The 27,150-nt window shown below is 35.9% G+C and overlaps 1 protein-coding gene across 1 annotated transcript in view; it reads right to left on the bottom strand.

Annotated features, from left to right (window-relative positions):
* The window catches only part of MYOF (myoferlin), a 61,146-nt gene that overhangs the window by 27,609 nt on the left and 6,387 nt on the right, over positions 1-27,150 (bottom strand). The window contains exons 3-23 of the mRNA XM_071439129.1: positions 26,554-26,645; positions 20,398-20,506; positions 19,111-19,195; positions 16,940-17,100; positions 16,324-16,452; positions 15,001-15,063; positions 14,839-14,889; positions 13,268-13,298; positions 12,705-12,820; positions 11,464-11,590; positions 10,886-10,989; positions 9,878-9,946; positions 9,713-9,756; positions 9,174-9,256; positions 6,977-7,015; positions 5,215-5,339; positions 4,634-4,750; positions 4,095-4,272; positions 3,165-3,289; positions 2,585-2,691; positions 203-395 (exon numbers count right to left, since the gene is read on the bottom strand). Of these exons, the coding sequence (XP_071295230.1) occupies positions 203-395; positions 2,585-2,691; positions 3,165-3,289; positions 4,095-4,272; positions 4,634-4,750; positions 5,215-5,339; positions 6,977-7,015; positions 9,174-9,256; positions 9,713-9,756; positions 9,878-9,946; positions 10,886-10,989; positions 11,464-11,590; positions 12,705-12,820; positions 13,268-13,298; positions 14,839-14,889; positions 15,001-15,063; positions 16,324-16,452; positions 16,940-17,100; positions 19,111-19,195; positions 20,398-20,506; positions 26,554-26,645 (2,148 nt within the window). The remainder of the gene's footprint in view (positions 1-202; positions 396-2,584; positions 2,692-3,164; positions 3,290-4,094; positions 4,273-4,633; positions 4,751-5,214; positions 5,340-6,976; positions 7,016-9,173; positions 9,257-9,712; positions 9,757-9,877; positions 9,947-10,885; positions 10,990-11,463; positions 11,591-12,704; positions 12,821-13,267; positions 13,299-14,838; positions 14,890-15,000; positions 15,064-16,323; positions 16,453-16,939; positions 17,101-19,110; positions 19,196-20,397; positions 20,507-26,553; positions 26,646-27,150) is intronic.

Raw genomic sequence — 27,150 nt, 5'->3', positions numbered from 1 at the left:
AACAAATGAGTTTTGTTGAAGTAAATTGCAATTTACAGAGGGGAACATGTTTACTTTCACAGCATCTAAAATTACTATTCTACTATTCTAGAGAGTGGATATTGCTTGATCAGCAGTGAACTTTATACCCATTTGTGTTAGACAGGTATTGCTAAACTAACCAGTTCTGCTAAACCAAACACCAGTATTGTGAAGCACTTACCTCTTCACTCAGTTGCAGTAATCTATCCAACCAGTCCTCAATTTCTGTCAGAGTGGCTTTCACCTCAGTAGCCTCACTCCTCATCCTTGCTGCTGCTTCTCCAATCTGTTTGAGAGACTTGAGGCGCAGCTTCTCTATCTGAGTGTCAAGGACTGTAATATTAGATTTGCCTTCTATGAGGGGAAATGGTTTACTGAAAAGAGAATATTTTTTATGGTTAATAATCAAAGTGGCTTTTATTTAGTTACACTCTAAATGCAGACATGCAAACAGTGGCAACGGACTGAGTGCCATCATTTCTGTGATTGAAAACCACTGGAACAGTGCTATTGCATCTATTTCTGCAGAGATTTTCACCTCACAAGGTATTTATAGTAAGCAAGGGAAAGGCTGTACTTACATAACAAGCACCAAGGTAGAACACCTTGAGGTGTTTGCTTTAATGTAATTGCCACCAATCAAACTAAGGAAAACCCATTTCTCTATATACTCATAATAAAATATTATCCTCTCAAAATGTACATCTCAAAACTGAAACTAGTGCCTTCAGACCAAGATTAGGTTACTTTTCTTCCCTGGAAACTGTATATTCTCAGAAATTCAATATACAAATATGCTTTGTGGCTATGACTATATTTATCTTACCTTCTAGCAAGAAAACATCAAAGAACTCTAAAAGAAATCTGTGACACAGAACTTTTGAGACAGTAGAGGGCAGAGTAAGTATTCAATGGAACCAGAAAGTCTCAGAATCCTGAGTTAGAAGACACTCTCAAGGATCATTTAGCCTTGCCTCTGAACAGAACACCCCCAAAAAAATCATACTATGTGTCTGACTCTGCTGTCCAATTCCATCAGAAAAATGAGAGGAGGTTTGAAGAAAAGGCAGCTTTTCAAAGACCAATGACTGTATCCCTTTAGCAGAGCTCATTAAAATGTCTTTAATATGATATTTTACAAAAAGTTTAAAAATTTCCAAAGACACTGCCTAGTTTCTCTTCTTTGACCTATATTTAATGCTATGAACTTCTAAGGGTTTTGATTCTGTAAAACTTTGATAGCGACTATTGTGCCTTCCACTAGAGTTAGTTCTACTAATCTGAATGCAAGAGCTGTCTGCCCTGGGAGCTGCTTTGACATCAATCATATGTACCAGATCATAACCTTCAGAAAGTCAAATAATTTTAAGTATTGCACTGAAAACTCTCTCAAACTTTGTTTTTGACTGAAGTTTTTTGAGTTTGTTGAAAAAAAAAAACCCAAAAGAGAGTTGTATCCCATCAGCAAAATGAAGTTCATTTGGTGCTGTATCTAAGTGCTATTGCTCCATAATTGTTGAGTGATATTTTATAAAATAATGGTCTGAATTTATAACAGTGCAAATATGTGTCAGGATGAGGAAATGATCTGAAGTTTCCACACTGGTTCCATGTGACAAAAGTTTGCCCTTCACATTTTACTTTCCTCGAGTTTGTCAGTCCTTTTTATCTGTTTCTTTCAGATCACAGCATTCTATGAAGTTGTTAGTTTATATTTTTCTGTAAGTTTTCTATCATGTACTTCTTTGTTAGTACATACTGACCTCCACTGTTTGTTTTTCCTCTGCTAATGTTTATATTGGCTCAACAACAGGATGAATTTGTTCTCTCATTTCATGTTCTTTGTTATTTCCTCTTATGGATAATAACTGTTCTGTCATTTTCCTTTTACTTTTCCTGTGCTGTTTTATCACCCACTTGTTTACTCTCCCCATCTCAATATCTCCTTTTTGAATGTCTCTTTCTCATACAATTCCTTCCTCTCTATTTAGAACATATTCTCTTTCAAAACTCTAAATGCTGACTCCTGCTGCCTTCTCTGAACACCCCAGACATACAGACACATTGACTAAAAGCTTATTCAAAAATATGATCTTTATGGCCCATAATCCCTGCATACCTTTTGATTTTTTTATTTTGGGCTTGCTAGTGAAGTGCTGGACTTTCTTCCCTCTTCAGTTTCAGAAATAACATTGAAACACAGGTAAACCAAAGGTACATGAAGAATACTAAAGAAGGGTGGATGCAAGAAAGGCAGCAGAGAGACCTAATATCCGTTTTCAGGAAAATCCTGCCTCAGATTTTTTTCAAGAGATACTGTTTTGTCTTATCACTGTCAGTAATAAAACTATCCTGAGATAATGGAGAATTACACAACCAGATGGATTATTTGATTGGCAACATCCATGATGTTTTACTTTTGGAATTTCAGTTCTTAGGTCAATTCATGGAATTAGTCAGTTTTATAGTCCTCAGAATTTGTTTTCTGACTTAGCAGAGGCAATAACAAAGATTCTGAGCAGGCCTGGAATGATAACGTAAGAGATAAAAAAAATTCTTTTACCTTATGTCTTCTGTAAGTTCATCAATCAGCTTCAACCACATCTCTGCTAATCTGTTTTCAGACACTTTAGCCTGCATTCCTGATTTTAAGGTGGCTAAGTTGGATTGCTGAGGAATTTAAAAGAAAAGAATTTGCACTTATAAACTTCCAGTGTGGTTTATGGTCAGTAGGAGTTTCAAGATTTTGATCTTATTTATTCATCTGTGTAAAGGCCAAACCAATAAAAGACTCATGTTTAAACCTAATTTGTATTTAACAGGACTATTCTGATGTTCTCCCCCACTGTATTCAACAAAACATGCAAATAACAGTCCCACAGACTTAACAGCTCCAACCAGCACTGAGGACTCTTCCTTTCCCTGGGAATTCCCTGTGGCTTCAAGCAGGAGTGTGTTGAGCCTTGCTAAAATACAGGCCTGTGATTAACAGTGCCATTTGCTACACCAAGCAACTTTTAATTTTGACTAAGAAAAAAGGAGAGAAAGTATCACAAAATTTCCATAATTTGCTCAAAATGCCACTTTTTCATTACACCTCTAAATGAAAACTAATAAAATGAAAAAGATTTTAAATGTCTTACCAGTCTTTCAGCCATGTTTAGGATTACATTCACAGGGTCTAATCTATGACTTATGTCCTCCCAAAAAGAAGTCAGCGTTACAACTGGCTTTGTGTTTGCCCATGGCAAGTAGTAATAATAATTACCTGGTGTGAAACATTTGTATGTAAGGTTTAGAATTCATGACAGGAATGGATACTGTACAGTGTTGCTACATTCATATCATTTATGTACTACAAATCATTAAGAACATATAAGCTACTCCAAATTCACAAAAACATTTGCGTTTTCAAGCCACATCTGTTGAATGGTAAATGTTCACTTCAAATTGTTTCAAAATCCAACAGGGTTTAAAAAATAAATTAGCTGTTAACATATTCTTTCCCATGACATACTGATGAAGATGTCACATTAATATAATTTTATCTTTGAAATAAAATATTCAAATAATAATTTTCTAGAGTAAGTCTGATTATTTCATTTAATACACAGGAAAAAAAAAACAACTACTCTCTGCAGTTAATAAAAAAAATTATAGCCAAAATGTATTTTCCTGTGATCTAGCTATTTTTTTTCTAAGCTGAGTGATGTATGACTTAAAACCAAGTTATTATTTTATTCTAAATCAGAATATTTGAAGCGTGTTTTCCCTACTTAATTCTAAACACCTCTAGAATAACGTGATTTCTTCTCCTGGCAAAGTTTGTGTATATGTAGTACATGGTCAAAAGATTTCACTGAATTCTGTCAAAATTTCACTAATAACCTCTTATTAGTAGGGCCTTGCAGCACGTATTCCATAAATGCAACTTCACCTCAAAAGCTCTGAAGACCCCCACGCCCTTTTCTGTCACATTTTCAGTGCAGTTTGGGCTGACACTCCCAAGCTACAAACAGCACATCCAAAGGGCAGTTCTGGAATATTTCATCCCCAGAGCAGAGCGCCCTTACCGTCGAACACGGCGCGGCTGTACTGGGTGGTTGAGGCCAAGGGTTTGCAGGTGCTGTCGAACTTGTTGCCGTAGTTGCCGATGCTGACCTCGAACTGGATGGGCTCCCCCGTGTCTTGCAGCATCGTGGCAGAGTGAAACACAGCGGCCAAGCAGAACTTCCGTCTGCGCTGGTACTTCTACCAAAACAACCTCGTCAGTTGTATTTCAAAATGGGATTCACAATTATAGAAAAACAATAGCAATAGCCAAATGGAAATAACAGCTTCAATGTTTTTACTATTTTCTGAGAAGAAACCAAAAAATATAATGTGTATAATAAATTATGTATTTGATATTATAAAATGTTTCAGATTAACACTTCTTGCTACAAGGGCACAACATTTTTGTAGCCACTACTCCTCAGCCACCAGTAAAGGTCTCTCTTAACTTGGAGATTGAACACTACTGTCCTGATTTTATTGAGTTAGATCACTCTCTAAAAACAACCAGCCAAGGCACATCTCCAATACCCACAGTGACAATAAAACAAGGATTTACCTCAACAACCAGTAAGTCATCATTAGGAATCATTTCTAATTTTTTATTAACAGGCTTGCTTTCAGATAATGTAGATAGTTCAACCAGAATTCTCCCTCTATATGCAACTCCTTCTCCCTGTAACATAAACACATTTCAAATCAAATTTTATATATTTGCCCTAAAGAAGCATAGATTTTTTTTTAGCTGTACACGATTCTGGCTTCACTAAAGTGTTCTCAGAACTCCTGCAGAGGCATGGATGTACATATTGGAACAAGTGAAATAAAGTAGTTGGCTTAATGCTGGAAGTGAAAATCATATTTATGCAAACAAGGAAAGAAGAAATACAAATGCATGCAAAGGTGCAGTTAGTGAAAATTGTCAAAATCATTGCTGCTCCTTCAAAAATACCTTTAAAACAAAGCCAGATAAGAATGGAAAATACTGTCATACTTCCTTATTAATCTTAAATTTAAAATATTATTCAAAAATAAACAGCAAGAGGTGTGTAGTGTAAAAAAAATTAAAATTAATTAATTCATTGATTAAAAAGAACTGGGTTAACTCTTTTATGAAAAACAATTAATAAAGAAACTTACCTTTCCAAAGTTTAATTCATCATATGGGTCTGGGAATCCAGTGTATTCTCTTGGACTTCCATAAAAGTTTAGGTAACAAGGCCCAAATGTTGGTAGAAAGCCAACTTCAGTTTCTCCAGAGTTTACTAACAGAAGACATTACCATTATATATTTATTAATTACCATATTGAGCCAGAAAGAAACAAGTAACATTGCTATCAAATCCATTAGAAGAAATGTTAGATATTAGTTAGGTATTAGTAATATGAAAACACTTTATTCTCTGGATATACCATATGAATTTAAATTAATTATACCACTGACTGTATCTAACTTCTTCACTGCACAACACTTACACTAAATGCAGCAAAACACTTCATGCAGCAAAAATCCCAGAGGAATTTATGTCCCACTCCAAATATATGGTTTTAATTTATGTGCAAGGTTAATGTGCTCTTATGCTAACAGAAAACATGTTTTCTAGAGAATGTGAAGCTGAGTAAAACAACGTTTGCAGTCACTTAAAGGCACAGGCTAAAGATCAAACTAAACAGCCACAGAAAAGATGCACTCTCTAGCAGAAAAAAGAGATGAGAAACAGGTCAACTTTGCAACAGAAATTTCCTGGAATGACCTGCAGCACAGAGAGGGATGCACTTATTCCTCACAGGAAAAGAAGGCTGAGGTGACAGAAAAGGGCTGTGCCTCGTGTGGCTATGCCACTACTGAGGGACACGAGTGGATTGTAAAAGTGGATGTGATGTCTTGATGTCATTTCCTGTCAACAAAGTCACCTATAACCTGCACAATATAAAATAAAGATTTGCAGTTCTCTATTTTGCATTTGGCTATTTTCACACCCTTACCTCTGAATCAGAAACAGTTCAAAAAAATAATTTGAATAATGTCCAATTTAAAAAAAATTCTAAGACTGAACTGCTCACATCAGACCTCAGCATGACTAGGTTTAAGATACAGATATGTGTTAAATTCACTACTTACTGATGCCAATAAATTAAACAGAATATAAATTTAAAATCATATACACAACAAAAAAACCTCCCAAAACTGGAATAAAAATAATTTATTTTCCATTTTTTTAAATTTAAAATTCAGTTGTTTCCTTTTAGAAGGCTAATGATCATGTATAATAGAAAGTGACTCTGAGAAATTATTTCAGCCTCTAACTTAATGTTACTTTATTAAGAAAGGAGGATAGCAAATGAAGTACCATGTGGATGAATGTTGATTACCTTTCAACTGCACTCCACTTGTATTTCTTTCTCACTACTTAAATATTTACCAGAAAGTCTTTCAAACCTGGATGTCCACCTGGAAAATGTCACCTCTCCAGGTAGTAACAGAATCAGATTTTATTAGTTTGTTTATATAGCTTGTTAAGCATAAGCAAAATAGCCACTAGTTATTTAAGGCAGTTATTTACTTCTGCAGGGCTCTGCAGTTGCAAATATACCCATGATCTCATAGCTAAGTTAAAAATTTCAAGCCATTGTTAGACTAAGCACTCTGTAACTGAAGCAACTACATGCTCATCTCTAACACACAGCTTGAAGCACCAGCCAAACAGAAATATTTTCAAACCAATTCCAGTGCCAAAACTGGTTTATAGAGTTAGTTATGTTTGATACTCTTTAATCACAATGGTGAAACCTTTTAGACAAAGAATTATTAAAAATATTTTGAAGCTGATGGAGTATCTTAGGCAATACCCTTCAGTTTGGGCAATGGAACACAAAATCAGTAACAGGTGAAGAGATAAACCTTCATATGATGAAGCCCCTGTTCCCGAAGATGAAAAATCTATATTATGAAAAGAGAAGTAGTTACATGATGAGTGACAATAGCATTTAAAAAAAACCACACATCACAATGCAATCTCCCTTAAAAATAAAGTTGAAAGCCTGAGACAAAATAAATTTCATATGGGCTAGAATTTTGCTTCTGGTTAATACATGAAGGTATTACTCTTCCTGTATAAATTCCAAAGGGCAAAAAACCAGCATATATCTGACAAAATAGCTTATTTTAGTGCTTATTTTTCAGCTTTGTACAATTCTCCTCCACACAAAATATAGATTTATTTTTTAAACTACTTTAAAAATCTTAAGGACATTTTAAAACCCCACTACATAAGGGCTCCTTAAGGTATCTATTTACATTTACTGAGGACTACAGACTAGTTCAGTTTCACAATCCTTTAGAAGCCAGAACAGGCGTCAGGCACAGCACAAAAAAGAAGACAATAGAAATGGCTATTCCAATGCCAGTGCCTGAGCAGAGAGAGAAGCCAAACTAATCTCCCAGTGATGAGTGTCTGGGTTTGATAAATGCTCTGTGCCTCAGCTGCAGCTCAGGATACACACTCATAGGGGAGTACAAGGGATCTCTCCAGAGCTGAATTCTCCCCAACAGCCCAACCCCTCTGTCTTGGCTTTCCCAACGCCTTTTTCTTTTACTTCTGGCTGTGCACAGGATATATAAAAAGAATATTTGCATGAAGTCTTACTTCAACAGCAGCCCTTCTAAGAGGAGTACTCCATAAGCTTTTATGTGACTGAAAATACAATTCCATCCAATTCTTGCCTCAAGTCAGCATAGGATTGGAGCCACTAATTTTGTTTCAAAACACCTGATAAAGCCACCAGCTTAAAGACAAATTGGTCTCAGACAAGTACATATCATAGAGATTTTATAAATACAACAGAAAAATAATTAATTTAGATTCTTATTGTGACAATGCTGAAAATGGTTTTGGTACAGTGTCCTTCAAACTATTGTAGACAGTCAGATAAATTCATGTTAAGCCTGTTTAACCTTGAGCTTTACAATGCTGTTTGGATAACTAATATGCCAAGCTATGTTGACTAAAAACATAAAACAATTTTTCTGGCAAGTTAACACAGAATCCTGGGTAGGAGCTGGCCCAACTGTATGAAAGATCTTGCTATAAAAAGACATGATTACAGATATAGATCACAAAGAAATTATCAATAATCACAAGATTATATTAGAACATAAATGTAACTGGATTTTTTCTAATATTTTCCAAAATACTGGCAGAAAAAGTATTTCTTATAATATTTTAAAGAAGAGTTTTATTACAAAGCTATTTCCCAATGGGAACAATATGTTAGGCACCTCATATCTTGTCTAACTTGTTTTCTTGCAGTTAATCAGTTTTGGGTTTTAGCTGTATGAAATTACATATCCAGACATCTCTACTGATTGAAGCATATAAATCAATTGTCTGCAATCACAGCAGTGCAATCAAAATCAGAGTTACAAAATAGGAATACAGAGCACTTGTGCAAAGAAGTGCCTGCTTCTAGTCAGCTGCTGATCAGAGCAGAGACTGACCCAGGTTCCCCAGCATCTGCAAGCAGCCCAGTGGTGTCCAGGAAATGAGTATGTGGTTCCAGATATTCCTTTAGGATAACTACTCAGGAACACTCCACAGCTTTTAGGTTCTCTTCTCAGAGACAGAACAGAGACTCTTATGAAGTAGCAAAAGGAGTCTTGTTTACCAGTGTTCAAAGAAGAAATGGTTCTGAAACAGTGACTCCAGATTGTCTTGAAATTAAATATCTTATTAAGCATCTAAGTAAATTTGCATATCTTACACATGGTAGATTGTGATATCACATCATTTTCTGAATTTGGGAAAGTACTGGCAAATTTACTCAATTCATTAACATATATATATAGTGGGAAACCAAATCTTGAATTATTGCTATTTCCATCATGATGTGGTTTAGTCATTAAAATTTTAATACTTTACTTTTTTAAGTCCCATAGAATGTTTTCTAGGAGCATTGTTTAGAATATTTCAAAAGGAATAGACAATCCTGTTGCCAGGGAACTGAGAAACTATAGATAAATATATACTTTCTTAGAACACTGATCTTTGCCATTCTGTGTAACACAAGAGAAGAGTGTTACACACTGCTCAAGCAATTACCTTCAACCTCTCCTCCAGAAGAAGCAATTTTTGAGAGACTTAAATATGTTGTTCCAACTACATCATTTTTTGTAAGTCGATCCCTACAAAAAAGGAAAAAAAAGAAAGATTTTATTTAAATATAATGCTAGTCATCACACCCAGTGGCAAGCTACTAGTACATACATTTTCTATGACCTGAAATGCTTCAATATTACTAACAAAACCAGTAATGACAAGTTACAAAAGTGGGCTGTAATCCATGAATAAGTCACCTGACTTTTACACGATCATTAAACAGTGACAGTGCTCAGTTCTCATTGCACACAATTAAAAATAATCTCATGTTACACTAATCAAATCTCTGGTAAAGAAACCATAAAGGTACTTAAACACTTGCTTAAATACTCTCATGCATTGTAAAAATACCTGACATCTATAGAACCAGACTTTTCTCATTATCTTATTTTCTTTTCTTATTATCTTATTTTCATATTTTCTTATTCTTTGCTTATTATTATTTAGCTTCATAAGTAATTTGATTAAAAGTCATAACTCACCAGTCAACAATTGAAAGTTTTATTTTCTCACACATTGAGGGAAACTGAAATAAAAAAGCAATGAAAGTAAAAAAACTCATTACTTTTTTTCACCTCTGCAAAGTCAATGCCCTGACTTCCAAGAAAAAGGCTGGTTACTACAGAAACAAGGGTAAAAAAACTGACCTTGATTTGAAGATAAATAATTTGATTCCATTCTGGATTAGCATTTTTCTCAATGATGTTTGTGCAAACCTGCCAAAAATGAAATCAAATATACAACAGAACAACATCAAAGATAAAACAGAAAAAAACCCATTTACTAACTATGATTTAGCACACATCATCATCTGATTGGAAAAATTAGGGGTGAATCCTTAGTAAGTGAATCCTGGATTAAAGCTGCAATGAGCCATTGATGCTCAATGAGTTTTCCACTGATAAGTGCAGTTAGAGTAATCTGCATATGCAGCATGAATGACTTTCAGAGGAAAAGAAAATATTGAAACAGTGTTTAAATATGAGATTTGGGTTATCCTGGTTTTTTCACTAGCGACAAATAAATGAAATTATTAAAGCTTGTTAATTCCACAAGCCACAATTTATTCTGCTTTTATCACTGCAGAGAAATGAGATGAAGGAATTACTTTACTCCAACTTTCTTTATGCAGATTTTAGGGTAGATGAAGAATAGATCATAGGGGAGAGGTTGCATTATTTGCTGGTCATGTCTTGTTAAGATCTTTTACACTACAGGGTGTGGTAACCTGACTATGCAGCGTACTAAATGACTGACAAAAAATTTACTAGTAATGAATATAAGTTGCACAGTTGTGCTCCAGATCAAATTTGGCATTCTAAGGAACACATCATTATTTAAATGTACAAATGCAGTTAATCTGTGCAGAAAGATCTGTATCACCAAATACTAAAAGCAATCAGGAACAATAGGCAGGCAAGCAATCTGGCATATGCCAGTTCTAGCCTTTAGTCATACATTCCTTTCATTAGTCATCAGTTTTACACCCTTTCTATTGTACCTTGAAGTTTGTAATTTTACAAAGTTAACTTTATTTTTTTTTTCATTTTTTAAATTTCCATATTTCCAGTAAACTTAAAAATTCATGTTTGCTTATGAAACCTGTTCTCAAGACTACAATTAGAATTCAAAGGTACAGATATTTAATAAATTACCTTTTTCCCAGCAAAAGAAACTTCTACAAATGGATCTACCAGGTTTTTCTTGTCTGCTTCTCCTCCAAATATTTCCTTGACAGTTTGTGCAAAAGCATCATCCACTGGAGAGGTGTCAAAGATTAAATTAAGGTTGTTTATTATTATTATTATTATTATTATTATTATTATTATTATTATTATTATTACTATTACTATTACTATTACTATTACTATTCCTAAATAATAAATTGCCCATTGCAATCTTACCAAAATCAGCTCACAGATCTAGGAAGGATAAAGTCTAACCTGATAAACAAAATTCAGAAGTGTTGCAGGTAAAAACTGACAATTTTGGCTTAGGAGCAATTTTAAGAATATAGATTTTTCAACCATCATAAGAAGTGCTGATGTGCTCCTGAATTTAAAGGCATCACTGTATTTGAGAAACATTATACATGTATTTGAGGACATTGCTATTTGGCAACATGCTAGTAAGGGACAAAAAGTCACCTATATTCTATTCTGAGCAGCTAACACAAATAACTATTTCTAACAGTATGCAAACACCAATGGACAAGTAGGGAGAAGCTGCATACTTTGTGGAATGTCCTCAGCTCTGTAGATTTTGAGAAGGAAAGTGACCCATCGAAGTGCAGTCCCAGCTGGTAACAAAAGATTGCTCTCCACATCATCACTTTCATTATCTCTCTCCCTTTTTTCAACCTGTTGGGGGATACAGTTGTAGACAAAAAAGACAAGGCAATGTACAGAATTATAATTAAGGTAATTAGCTTAACTGTTGATTAGCTAAAGACGTGTCAGTTTCATGATGAAGAATGAGACTGTAGCAAATTATCAAGCCACAAAAATTTAATTCTAGCTAAACTATTTTACTTTCAGTTTTATCTCTAAAGTACCCAATTGCAGGAGCCCACTATAATCACACTTTCAAAATCACCATCATCAGACAATGATGATTTTGGCACATGTAAAATGCCAACTTCATGCAAATTTCACACTCATCTCATGAGAAAGCATTTATTAGAATTAGGAAAAGCTTACAAGTCTGATATAACTTACTGCTTCCTCATTTAAAAATAAACACACCACAAACAACTAGACATATCCTTGTGATTTCAAGAAGTGTGAGAACAGCAGAGAGAACAGTTAATATGAAACTAAAAGGCAATCTGCCACGGTTCTGAGAACCACATCATATTCAGCTAAGGAGAACAGTATGCAAAAATATCAGACGGGAAGAAAAGCAAAAATACAGGCAATGGTCTGGTAAGTGAAGCATTACAAGAAAAAATCACCTGTTTTCACCTTGACTGAACAGCAGACAGGAAAGATTGGATTGTTTAAACTACCTGCTGCTTTCATCTGCATCAAATTACTTGTGCCTGACTTGTAATTACTGAGGGGTCTGATCTTCACCAGGAAAATTTGGGCAGTACTCTGGTTTCCCTATGGGCTTGTCCGTGTTTTGTAGTAGTGGAGACATCCCTGACTTAGTCCTGGCACTGGTATCAGTGACTGTGCCTGCTTAGCTCAGCTAAGGAGAGTTACACATCAGCTTGCACACAAAGCCAGGCTAACACATCTCTGCTTCCAGTACGTGAAGGAGCATCCACAAATGGTGGAGGTTGCTTAACTGAGCAGAATAACCAAACAAGCTTTGAGTTAGCCACTTAGTACAGGATGAAACCACTAGTAGATTCTGTCTTATAAGTACTGCTCACAAAGCAAATTAAACAGTATTAAAACAATGTTGGGGGGACATAAATAAGTATCTGTGGGATGGAGAGTGGAAGAAAAACATTTAAATTAAACTTACTGGTGGCTCATCTCCAGTTCCCAGGACAAACATGCTGACTTTCATATAGCCTTTGGCTCCTGAATTTGTATCTTCAGGATCACTCAGCAAAAGCCATTTTCTCATGACTGCATGGCCTGAAATAAAACAAACATCACCACTGTCCCCAGTAAAGTCCATTACAAAATGGCAGACATCATATAAGCAGTGAGCTATTTCAAAAGTATGCTTTATCCTAAATTGCACTAATTATTTAACAAAATAATCCTGTCCTAGACAGGTCTCAATAGAGTCATGCAAAACAAGAAATCTGGTGTTAAACTATTTTGGCATACTAGTTCAGGGACATAGTTATCAAATGTTTTTGCATTTTTCAAATTTTAGGTCTTTGATAAAAAAGAGGCTTGTACTTCATTGTGAATTCACTGAAAAGAGTTATATATTGTTGGATATTTGGAAGTTAATACTTAAAGCAGCTAACTTAAATAACTTTACATTAAGTTTCTTCTCTTACTTTAGAAATTCAATGAAATGTTTCAACTTGTAGTTTCAAGGAAAGAAGTTCTGAAGTAACCATTACTTACCAGGCTCATCATAAACATAGCCAATGTCAATCTGAAATAAAGATCAAAGGCATTACCTCTGAAGAAATACCAAACCAGAAAAATGGTGGGGCAACTCCCCCTATGTTTTTCATGGGCAGTACTACATTGTTCTCTTGTCACAAACACAAGACAGTTTACATAGAATATTACTAGGAGGAGAAAGAGAAAACATCTTACGCTGAAAAATGAGGGATTTCAAAGGGATAGAGCAGCCAAGAACAAAATGCAAGGAAAGATAATACATGTAGTTATTTTCTTATATTCTTGGATCCCCAGCTTTTTCATTTACCAGAGACATAAGATGGGGCTGGCTTACTGCTTCTTGAATTCCCTACACTCATTCATTATTTTGTGTTCAGACAGGCTTATCAGAACACTTTTGCTCCTTCTTCCTGCTCAACATTTCATCCTTCAGTTCCAGAAGTGAAATTTGTTTGTTTCTTTTTTTTCAATTAATAATTTCCTTTTCTTTATTAAGAATTATGAGTGTTTCTCTTCCCAGTGTGTCAAATCTGGACAAGATTGCCTCATTCATTGGATCAGATTTGAAACATGTTCAGGAATGTAAGTATGTTTGCTCATGGCACTTGGGGCCAGTATTCCTTGCAGGTGAAGTCTGAAAGAGTGATTTTCTAGACAGAATTACCCTGTTGGAATGCGTGCCTGCAGGGACAGAAAGCAGCTGAGTGACGTGCTGTCACCTGCTTAGTGAATAATCAATCTTCCACACAGCAATACACCACTGACTCAATCACTAGAAATCACAAAGAAAATAAGCAGAGTGAGATGCAAAGAGCAATCAGCTTTGTGGCAGAAAGTGTTTCATTTAGAAAAGAGCACTCTTCCCTCTTTGCATATTTTTGTAAAAAGCAGGTCTAGAGACCTCTTGAATTTATGCAGTACTAAATAAGCAAGCAGAAAAGACAGCCAGTAGTGATACTGAAAGTGTTGTAACAGCTGATCCTGGTAGCCATTACAAGGGAATTACATGGGAATTACATTACATGGGAATTCTTGGCAGGCAGATGTCTACTTCCCAGAGTTGACAATAACATATCCAAATAAAGACCATCTCACTAATATCATCAAAACCATAGAAATTACTCTAACTAAATGAATTTTCCACCATTGTTTTTGCTTAACTTCTGACCAAAGGAAGACCTCTCCACATTATTTGAGAACATGTATCTTTATGCCACCATACATACCACTATTCTGCCTATTAGCTAGCTAATAAAATTATCTCTTCAAACCCTACCTCACATCAAATAATCACCTGACCACAAAAGAAGAAAAAGTTACCTGGATGCAAATTGGAGAACTTGGTATATAAACCACACATTTTTTTTTAACAATAATCTTCGACTCAAATAAAAAAACCTGTTTATTAGTGCTTTGGGTAAATGGTCTCTAGCTTGAGAAGCAAGACATCATCAGGTAATTCTTTGATCCCATGAAAAAGAAGTATAAATGTAAACATTTAAAATACTTAAAAGATTTGTCTCATTTTATTTAATTTAGTCCCGATATGGATCTTTCTTCATACCCACCTTAAATTCACCCATCAGACAGTCTGCTCGTAGAGAGTGAGAATCATACACCTAAAAAGACAGAGAAACATGAAACAGGAATGTTCCTAAACAACCTGGGAAATGGCCAGAGGATGCTACAGGTATCCAGCAGCCTTGTGAATATGCGCTGGTTTTTCTTACCCGAATGCTAACGGTTTCATCGAGCAGCTCTAAAGGAGTCATGTGGACATTGTAGAAAAATATCTGTCAAGGTAAAAATAATAGGAATAAGCAAAAAACCCTGTCTTAAAGTGATAAGCACATAATTTCTTGAGCATAAAATGCAAAAACATTATTTTAAGAGGCATATGAAGGATGCCTGATCCAGTACTTTCACCCCACCTCCTTGCTGGAGTTATGTGGTAACTTAGTGCAGAATGAAAGATTGAATTTAATAAATTGACTCAGTACAACACAGACAAGACAGTCATAACTTCCATTTGAGCAAACACTGTCAGCATAACTGTGCTGCAAATTTCCAGCACTGCCCTTCCCTCCTTGCTCTGCACTTCACATTTTTCTCAGGGGAACAACTTCAGAAACTACAAAGTTTATTACCCAGAACATTAAGTCCTGGTCTAACCAACTCTGTTGTAGTTGTCAGAGGCCTTGTTTAGGGTTAGTGGTGATAGTGATTTGTATTCCAGTTTTAGACTACTATGGACTGCCAAGGAATCATTTCAATATGAGGTGCAACCGACTTTCTGCCCTCCCTATTTTTTCCATGGCTTCTTAAATTTTGACTGCTACCTACAGCTTATTTCAAGTTTTAAAGTTTTATAAATTCCTTGGTCTTGCCTGTGTATGTTAAACATGCTTGTCCTGCAATTCCAAAATCTTCTGAATTTTCCACAAGTGCCCAGATAATGACAGTCATCCTCATTATCTATTACACTTCAGTTTTGCAACATTACTCTTTCAGCTATGGGATCAGTCTCGTGTCCCTTAGGTGGCTTTGAATTCTCTCCTGTATTTCAGTGTGTTTGATGCACAGACCCCCTGTCTGGACAGAGAAATCTAGTTGTGCTTTTATAAATCATGGGTAGCAAGGCAGTGACATCTCCAGATTCTGTGGCGCTCCTATGGCATTGCACTGAGCACTCATCTGCACACACCACAGAGGTCAACAATGATTTCTAATTAATTTTTCTGTGACTTTTATAACCTGAACACAACTATTCAAAGTGATTCTGTCACATGGCCAACTGCACCAAGAAAACATTCCATATGTCTCATATGAAGTTTGACTTCCTTCTAGTTAGTTTTATCTGCTAAGACTGTCAGTGACAGAGATGTGTTTAGTGATGTGAATACATAAAGAAAGGGACTGGGAATGGCATAATGCATAATTACCCATAAATATTAGTAAATTCTTATTAACTGATCATAATGAAGGCTGTATTAACTACTTCTCGACATTTGATAGCATCAACACTTCAGCTAGAGTGCTCTTACACCACTTACCTCATCAAAAAATGGGTTATTTCCTCTTTTGATTCTTGTCCGGTGTGTCTGACCACAAACATGAACTTTGACTACTGGTTTTATGTTATTCCCAGGCAACTGACGACCTTCAATGACTCTAACACGAATCTGAAAAAAATCAAACATTTGTACTGATTTATTCTCTATGTTATTGGTGATCCTGATCACAACAATTCCTTATTATACCACCAAAAACGTTAGCCAACACCTGAAGTAGCTGACAGATATGAACCAGATTTTGCAAGCCTAATTATGACAGTAATTAATTTTACAAGACAAGTTAGGGCTAATTATTTCACAGGAGTTTTTTCACTTGCCTTTACCATTTATTTTTGAAGGTGCTATAGTAGTTTGAAATCTGTACAACTATACAGCAAATAAGGTTCATCCCTATTTCAGTCAGAACTGTACAAATCAGACATCTGAGTAACAGGAACATGTGAGGAATAATTTTGAAATCCTGGCTTTCAAATGAAGTGGCTAATTATCTCTGTGGTGCATTAGATAAGCTGACATTAAATTATGCTCAGGCTGTGTAAAAGCCTGTTATGCTCAGCAGAAAAAGGAAACATGCAATATTTAATAAATCTAGTACCTGAAAATCTTGTGGTTTGTTGGAGAGGATTCTCCGCGTTTTCTTCCCTTTGGTGATGCGTTTAGCCAGCTGGGCTTCCTTTGTGCCACTTGGAACTGTTGGGGTGATACCACCAACTGGGCCATCCAACCCATCCTCGTAACCTCCTTCATCTTCTCCATCTCATACAGCAAAAAACCAGTGTAATTAATAAATAGCAGAACTTGCTGTTGAAGTTACAGGAGTGAGAGTCCGATATCCAAGAGTTCCACTAAAATTCTATTATTAGCTCACATCAACAATGTTTTTGCCAACTACATTCTTCCAACTCCTTTTGAAAGCTAGTCGTTCTAGCCTGCTTAAGAACAACTTATATCCTAACCAAACTAACTCTAGACCAGTCTCTCTTCTGGATGCAGAGTGTCTAATACAATTCCCATACATTTTTTTAATCAACCAATTCAAGCAAAGCTGAGCTGTGATCATTCTCCAACTAGTTCACAATTCACCACAAGGGATTCATTTTATTCCAGCTGAATAAACATTGCTTTTGAATGAATCTTGCTGTTTCCCAGCAGCAAGACTAGGCTCTAGCACAGCATTGGTTTTTAGTTCAGAATCTTGAATGCACAAATACATTTAGGGTCTGCCATCCAAAATAAAACTGAATCCTTCACCACAACATTTAGTGTGGAATAAGTTTTTCAGTGAGGATCTTTGACAGCTCTGAAATCAGCATACCTCTGTGGAAGACAGTTCTACAACCACATGACACTATAATACTGAATCATACTCTGAGATTCCAGTATTGCAAAATAGGATCCATAAATATCTAGACCACAAAAGTGATCACTTCCTTATGTTTACAGCTTTTCTTAACTGGGCAGTGACTATGGAAAAATTTAGAGGAAGAAAGAGCTGTGTCTCTGGTGGTTGGCATTAACAGAATGTATTCTAACTTCATAAATTACAGGCTGATGATCACTTTGTATAATGAAGTCCTTCATGGTCCTTGTAAGAGATGTATAAAACCAGAGAGATTGACGTGCTAAGTATTTTATAAGCAGAAGACCACACCCACCTTTCTAATGTCTCTCAAAATGCATTTGCCTGAATGGATCCATGCAGCTAACTGATTACCCTAGCACTTAATTTTTAATTCCTGAAACTGAGCTGTAGCTGTCTCAGGGAAAGTGATTTCATTTCATGGGAAAAAACTGCCATTTTTTATTTTATCTGTATGCTATAATTGAAAAAATTTAAAAGCTGTCAAATAATCTCATAAAGGTGAATTTGCATTTTTAGCCTTCAAGTCTCCATTTCTATAAAATTAGTTTGAAATGCAGTAATTTAACACACAACTTTTGTGTTTATATTACTTATCCTTTTGCTCTCCAAGAATACATGTGAGAGAAGTCAGTATAATCAAAATTTCCCTCCAGAAGACTCCTGATTTCAATTTTTTTCCTTCTTATGCTACTATCTATCAACAAATAATGGTCAAACTGATTTACTTCTCGAAACTAAATTTACAAAAAATTTATTAAACTTCCTTCTTTCTTCACAAACACAGCCTTGATATTAGGCTTATTATTGTCCAATCAACTGTAAAAGTCAGTTATTTCACAGTTCTTTTAAGAGTCTGGAAAAACAGATCTCAAAAAATCTCTCAGCAAAAGCCTGGTCAATATGATATACAGAGAGAATAATGAATATTCCCTACTGATCATAGTATTTCATTGCCTAGTCAAATATCAACTAATATAAAACAGTGTCTTCCAAAACTTAATAGTTCTACAAGGGGAAAGAGGTTTAATTAATCTGGAAAATTTTTTCACCAAGCTCCCTGACAATTGAAAATAATAGATGGAACGTCTCTGCTTTTTTGTTAGCCCTAGAATTGCCACAGATAATTGCTGTTTCCTTGAGCATTCAAAAATCTTTCTTTCCTAAACAAAAGCCATTTTGAAAAGTTTTTAAACAAATAGAGAAAATTATGCTAAAATCCATTTTATGTCAGGAAATGCCAATTTTTTTCTTACCTTCTGAATCATCCTTAATTTCTTTGAAATAATATCTAGCAGTCTTGACATGCTTGCTTCTGGTGAACAGCTGCTGAATCACCCTCTTGCCTTACCTTAAACAGCTCCTAGAGCTTTTATGAAAAATGTTCTGAGAAAAGGATGAAATACCTTCCTGTGCACTGGTCCCTCCTGGATCAGTTGGATTTGCAGGTCCAGCTGGTGGCTCATATCCTACTACCAAATCAATTGTTGCCTATAGTGAAATAGTTTTTGATGTAGCCCACAGTATTCACAACAGTTGATTCAAAGCAGTAAGTTGTTCAAACTCTGTGCATGAACAGTTAACTATATATGGGCACAACAGTTTTATAAAATTTCAGCTACTAGTAAGTTAATAAACTATTATTAAGCTAGAAATACATACAAACAATAAAGATTACACAAATTCAGCAAATGGACTAGGTTCTAAAATAATATCTAAGAAATGGAGTTGCTGTGTTTATATTTAGAAAAATCTGTCACAATACAAGCATGTAAGGTGTTCTACAAATGTTAGCTTTAGTTCCACATTATCCATGGCAGACAAGGTGATATTCTAAATTTGCAGACAGAAAAACAAAGGCAGTAGAGAAATAATACTATCTCATCAACAACTTAACAAGTCTGAACCATAACTAAATTTTCCTATCTGGCTTCTCTAATTGCTTGTTCATATCTCCATCCTGGAAGAAAAACAATACATCATTTTCCATTCTAATTATAGAATTGTCCTTTTTCTGCTTGACTGTGGTTTTGGATTATTGAACAAACCATTATTATTACTAGTTGCCAGAGTAACATGAGGAGTCAGCAAAAAAAGCCCAACCCTGTGACCAACTAATCATGATTTTAAACTGCAGCTGCTGAGAGACTGAAATTACTCTTAGAGTCTCTCATGACTGAGTAGGCCAGAATGCAGTATGAAGTGCCTTAGCAGCTACACTGCACAAACACAGTAAGGTCCCAGGTTCCAAAACCTACTTAATTAATAACTAAGTTAATAACCATTGAAATCTAAACATGTGCTAAATCAAGTTAAGCAAGTTCTTGTGTAACTTTCTGAAGGGAGCTGGCAGTGAACATGTACTTGATCATGTGCTTTGACACAAGTAGCTGTTACAAAGCATATGGAGAAAAGGTGCATATGAGAACTCTATCTGGTACTTGGAAAATGCACTTTTTCAACATCAGGCTGATTTCCATGCATACTCTGTGGTCCATAATATTTATAACACATACATACAAATACATAATATATACAGAGAAAACAAAATTGTATAGACTTAATTCTTTCTGGTTATAAATTTCCTTTGTCTGGAGCTTTTGCTAGACCTTTCCAAGAATTAAATTGATATTAGCCCTGCTGGAGCATTTTGATAAAGAATACAGTAAAATAAGAAGATGTAAGTCACTCACTCCAGTCTCTTGTCCCCTTTCATTCAGTAGAGGTATGAGTTTGAAGGGAAAAGATCTGCTTTGGTTACCTACAAGATCTTTAAGTGCTACAGATGCACTGCCGATTAATCTGAAATTAAATAAAAATCATTATTAGAATGCAAATATACATCAAATAGGGGTTACCATTTTTCTTTTGCTAGCATCTGTTAGACAACCAAGTAACTCCAGCCATTACTTGAAAACTCAAAGCACAACAAAAGACCATTGCAAATGTAATGTAATGATTGCATACTGCTAATTTTTCATTTCTGTTTCATTATACTCAAATGTGTTGGTGTTCTTTAGTGAACATAAACTAGGTACAACAGCTGTTGTACTACACAAAACAGACACAAAACCAGACACAACCACGTCTTTGTAATGAAAACAGTGAAACAGAACAAATGCAATCAACGTGCTTACTAGAGAATCACAAAATTAATCTTCTTGCACATATTCTGTATTTTGGAACAGGTTAATCTTCTCACTTCTAAATTCTCAGAATGTTTATAATGGTTCTAGAGCAGTCTACCAAAGGAAGGTTTCAGAGGGATCTGACATGGATGGACTCTTCTGAGTCTACTTCTGCCTACTTTGGGACTACATCTGTCATGCCCACCCTCTCCCAGAAAGATGAAAATTGCATGTACTTTTAGCCCAAGAGACTACTTTTAGGCAAAATTTCTTAGTGTGGTACTAGTCTCATGATACCTGGCACTGTATTTCATTCCCATAGCATGTAGTAGCAGTTTACTCCCATACTGAAGTGGATTACTGGAATAACTGAGATTTTTTTTCAATTAAAAAAAAACAAGATAATTTTACCCTGTAAATATTTCAAAGATCATGTGTCACAAATAAAATACCAGCTTTGCTGCCAAAGCGGAAAAAAAAAAGATCCGTACACAAAGAACCTAACTGAGGTCCCCTGAAGTTACAGAGCTTTTTCATGGAGCAGCTAAGGATGCAAGGGTATTTTTTCACCTTGAGCAAGAACACTATCATAGCTACTCTTGCATACTGTGTTATGAGAACATAAATTAATTTTTTGCAAAGTACATCAGGATACCTATATATAAAACATCAATTTCCTCCAAATAAACCTTCCGGATTTTACACATCACAACTTCTGTTCAGCTGCAGAAACTTACATATTTTGAGGTGCCATAGAAGGGAAAAAAAGAGAAAGAAAGTATTTTCCTATACACATTTGTAGAAAATTTATATAGACTTGACCTTTTGATTTGATATAAGCTTACTGGAGCTTATGGAGTGACTTCAAAAGAATTCAGAAGCCACCCAAAGTAATCTCAAATCAGCAGGATGAATGTTTCAGCAACCACACCCTCCCATCTGGTGACATTAACTCAAGAATTGCCATTCACCTGTAGTGCTTTTCAAATTTTGCACTGTACATTTCCATTTCTACATCCTCATCTGCCCTGTACAAATGATAACTGCACATTTGAATGCCTAGTAACCGTTTTTAAAATAGTGATCCCCTTCAGCAGACTGAAGAGGGAATCAGTTACACAGACTTGCTTGCAACCAGCTGCCTCTATACATTGCCTCTCTATCTACATGCCTTTATTTCCCCCTCCTTTAGCAGGCTGGGCAACAACAGTCTCCAGTCTTTTTCCACTCTAACAAGACTGAGAAATTTAATATACAATCTATAAACTCTCTTCGTCTACTTCTAGACTTTAGCCAAATTTTAAGCTTTGGGCACTATTCTGCCTTTCCAAAAGTTGTCCTGTTCACTGGATTTGGGATGTTTCACCTCTCCCCTATCAGAAGCACAGAACCGATGAGGTTGGAAGGAATCACTCGTGATCATCTAGTCCAGTGCCTCTGCTCAAGCTTAGTCAGCTAGAACAGGTTACCCATGACCATGTCCACTCTGGTTTTGATCATAAGCTACTCAACAACTGAAGTAATACATTCCAAAGTAACAAGGAATGCCTCAAAGTCATCCTTAGGTTTCATCTTTGTCACTTTTGTACAAGTCTTAGAGAAAGCCTTTTTTCTGACATGGTTCTCTCAGATCTCTAATCTTTGGGCTAAGTCAGCTACATCAGACCTCAGGAGCTGTTGGGAGATCATGTCCATCAGCAGTTCATTGATGTTTAGTGCTTTGCTGCAAGGTCTGCTCCCTCTGACAGGTAACGAGACCCCAGTTCTCTGCATGGCCACTGTGAAGTTGTTGGGCTCCTCCGAACTCTTAAGACTTTTTACCTTCAGTCAGGATTGCATGTGACCTCCATCTGAAACCATGACTTACAAGATGACAAGGACTCCCTTCCTTCCAGCAGAAAAGACTTTCTACCACTTGTTCATCATCAAAGGACACTGTTCTTTGCTGCACCTATTCCAGCTTTCTTCCTCTTGCCTAAGCAGATCAACATTTGCCCATTTAATTCCAGGTCACACTAGTCTCTTGACACCATCAAATGGGACAGTTTCTGCTACTGGAATAGCTTAATGCATCCTCTGACCCTTCGTTCATCAGCTGTTTTAGTAGAAGACCAAAACAAATTAGTATTGTTTCTTAAATGTTTCAGTACCTCTTTGGCCATCCCTAAGACTTCCACAGGTATAATGCCCAATCTGTCTGGTCTCTTAAACTTTTCAAGCTTTGCAAGAGTAAAGCAAAAACCCTGTTCTGCAAGCAGTTTAAACATTCTGATCTACCACTGGAGATGACACAAAAAATTAATGCAAAATCCCTATTTAGAAGCTGATTTTGAACCTTACCAGGCCTACAACAGCTTCCCCACAGTGAGCAAAGGAAAATACCTAGTTTATAAGCATGAAATCAATGAACTACTGATGATCAACTACTAAACACTGAGTTGCATTTGTGCCAAATCTAATTAATCCGTTAGTACTGTGGTTAGCACTTCCTGTTAGCTGCCTAAATAACCAAGTGAAGTGAAACTTCACACCCATGTCTGGATAAGGAACTAACTCACAGTACCAACCATTTTATTATTCCTCTTGGTTTGAAGGTAGCAATATACACTAAATTCTTTAGCCTGTCATGTTCTCTAGCTGCTTACATGCTACTTCTACTGGAAGCCCCAAGGTTTAAATTACTAAAGAATCAAGCATTTAAATTCTTTTAATCTATTTTTAAGGGTATATTTTGGCAGAGGTTTATATTTATTATTCTCATCAGCAACTTGATTCTATGCTGCAGTTACAATTACTGTACTCAACCTTTCTTTCTCAGTGTGTGTGTTTCATTATAGAGTACGCCACAAGACCAAACACCCACCCTCTGATATTCCTGCTATGTTTAATTATTTTTATCAAGAAAAACCTCTATTTTATCTTTACTTATTTGATAATACTCTTTGCAAGAACAAACTTTAGTAAAGAAACAATTTTCTTCCTTGTTTTGAACAAGGAAGGAAAGCCCAAAACTGTATCTTAAACTGTCTGGATCTTGCATACAGTGGAGCAAGGAAATCCTGCAACTATGTACAGTCACACTGATGTGGAAAAGAATCCACACAAAAGGGTACAGCTGTAGGAGGATTTAAACAATCTAGAAATTATTTAACGATGAGAAATCCTTAGTAATGACTAAGTCATTTGCTGCAGTGCTCATTTGTAGCTGCATTTTTCTGTTAGAGCAAAGGGTGTGCCCAATCTGTTTTTCCTGTCTCACTAGGTTACCAACTACACAAAGGACATGGGCAAACACATAATCCCTGCTCATTCTCTTAACTTCACAGGGACAACTGACTTTACTGTGAGGTCTTTGGGACTTTTTAACTGCAGAAAGATTTGTGTTCTGAGAATTTGAAATCTTTCTACTAACAGTATTAGATGTAATAGAAAACAGATGTGTTCTCTTTTCAAACATCTTTATGCCAGAAAATCTAACTAAGCATGAATCATACGAGTCCTCTGGTTTATTCCTATGATGTTCTGTCTGTATACAGTGGTTTGCTTTATTTATCTTTTCCAATTACTGTGACTTTTCTCCATGAAGAGCACTCATTAACCTATCTGCAAAAGTTTAGTGATCCTGTAAATGAAGCAGTAAATTTTCCCTCCTGGAAAACAAAGAAATGGAAAAATATCCAAATGTTCCTTCAGGCTTAATTTACAGAAACATGCCAAAGCAATGAGTTCAGTGCCTTGGCACAGTGCAAAAGCAGAATAACATCCACTGTACTCCTCCTCCAGGCATGTTTAAAAACAGACTGGATGAACAGTTATATCAGCTTTTAGGAACAGGAAAAAATCATGTCTTATACTGCAATCTTCTGCTCTGTTGCTCCACAGGTTCTGTAACTAGTCAGGACTAAGAGAGCATGGACCAGAGTGTTCTGGCCAGGAGCTCTGTGAGTGAGCAGCCACAGAGGGAGGCTGGCCTGAGAACCACAGGGCTCTGCTCTGGCTATAGACAGACAGTAGCAGAACATTGAGAACATATTATTTTCAATGTCAGGGAGCCAGGTGAAAAACTTTTCCTGATTAATTAAAAGTTGTCACTACTTTGAATCAATAATCAAACAATCAGCAACCCCCACTGCATATTTTCCTCCAGAGGAAAGAAAATAGAGCCAAAGACATGGTGTAGGTTCTTCTCATTGCTTGTTCTCAGGCAACAGAGGCCCCTAGACACGCTCTTTACACTCAAAAACTAAATCCAAATTAAATCTAGATTATTAAATAAAATATAAAAAAACATGAATCTCTAAAGGGAAGGCTGTTGATTTCAACTCAAATCCCACCTAGCTTAGACACCTAACACAGCTCCCAAGTTAATGGGTCTACTTGTCAATGTCAGAAGCAAACACTGGGTTTCTTAACTGTCATCAGAGTAGCTCTCCACAGTAAGGACCTTAGATAGGCATTGTGCTCCACCTTCCCAATCCTGAACTAGCATGCAGACAAACCATGGGAGTGTTATTTTCACACTCTTCCACTGAGCACTGTTTTGAAATGCTGCAGCACTTCAGACATGTATCTGACTATTGACTTTTTCTTAAGTATTAAAAGAGGATACCATGAAAAAGTAGCAAATCTTTGATATGGTAGTCCTAAATCTCTCTCCAACTCAGGAAATACAATCACTAGTTCTACAGGAATACAGGTTATGCATACATGCAATTGGTAGGTGAGAAACTTATTCCACATTCCCTCCTCCTTTCATGTACTTTTGCATCTAAATGTGAATGTTCATAAATACCAAATCTCTTCTGTTGTTACAGAGCTTTGTGTCTTTAAAGGAACTACAAGATGCTATTTCCTATTAGCATGTTAAAATCAGGATGCCTGCTCATGTGTTTCTCACTTCTCACCCCCTTACCCTGTTTCCCTGCCAATATCCCTTCCAAACTCATCACACATTGCAAATGTGTGGATGTGATTGAGGATCTATTTTCAAAGAGCATTACTTTGAAGGTATTACTCTGGCTTTGGTATGAACAACTTTCTGTGCATAAACCCAAAACCAGGCATTTGCACAAACTGGGGGTTAAGAGTTACAAATATGAGTCTAGATGATATTTTAAAATACAATTTGAAGAAAACCAACCACATGACTGCTTAACTTTGAACTCATGTACAGAGTGAAACATTTTAGGTGCTTCAGACAATCACTTTTCTTTATTTTTTGATGCATTATAAAGTCAGTTACAAAATTCTGATTACTGATAAGCTTTCCTATCTCAAGTTTCGAAATCTCCCTAAAGTCAGAGACATGCAATATATTCCTGCCTAACTGACCTGCAGGAATCTTAAGAATGAGAGACCTGAAGGCACTGGCTTGATTCACACTGATTTTATGACAGAGCTGTTAGAGTATTGTAAAAACCAGAATCCATGTGTTGGGAGGAGGCAGAGAGTAGTAAAGAAAAGCTAACAATGGAATTGGGCTACTATGAGTAAACATAAATGTTTGCCTAAGACATGAAATCTGCCATGAAGAAAAGAAAAGATGACATGATCATACTTCCTTTCAGAACAGCAACAGAGAACACTACTTGGCATCGACAGAAAAGGGAGAGCACAGCAAACAGCAGCTCTCAGTTCCATTTTCCCCCTGTACTTCAGTATTGAAAGTTGTGTTTAATACTGGGGTGGGAGTGGGTAGGGAGAGGGAAAGAAGGAACATACTTGTTTTGTCCAATTGTTTCAAAATCCTTCACAATAATTGTTAGGGAAGATGAATTATCCAGAGGAATTCCTTTCAAGTCAAATTCAACAATCTGAACAAAAAAAAAAAAAAAAAAAAAGGGACCAAAACCCAAATTATAATGACAATTTATGTAAAAATTACCAGCAGAGTAGCAGATAAAACAAAATTAATCAGAAATAAATTATGCATTTAGCGAGAGACCAAATCCAGCTTACATTTGTGAAAGTAAAGTAAAAACGCTCATAGCATGTATTTGATTTGCTAATTACTAGCAACAATAGCAAAATTAAATTGTTTAATAGTGAATCATCATTTCTTTTGCAGTTCCACTTCCTCACATTAACGTACATATTGTCTTGTCATTCATAATACCTGATATTAATCCTCTCCAATATTGGCTGAACTAAGTTGCTATTGAATTTAAACAAACATTTGTGTGTTCCCTTTTCTTATAATTCTAATTACAAAATGTAAGAAAAATCCTTAACTTTCATTTATTATTGTGAAAAAACACTGCCAAGAAAACATTTTCCCCAAGAAAAATGTCCCTGAAGATGCAACATAACACTAGACCT

This window comes from Agelaius tricolor, unplaced genomic scaffold (genome assembly GCF_023055355.1).
Source record: "Agelaius tricolor isolate 1412-34295 unplaced genomic scaffold, bAgeTri1.0.p SCAF_13, whole genome shotgun sequence".
NCBI classification, from domain to species: Eukaryota; Metazoa; Chordata; class Aves; order Passeriformes; family Icteridae; genus Agelaius; species Agelaius tricolor.
This window is presented reverse-complemented; position numbering and strand designations above follow the sequence as displayed.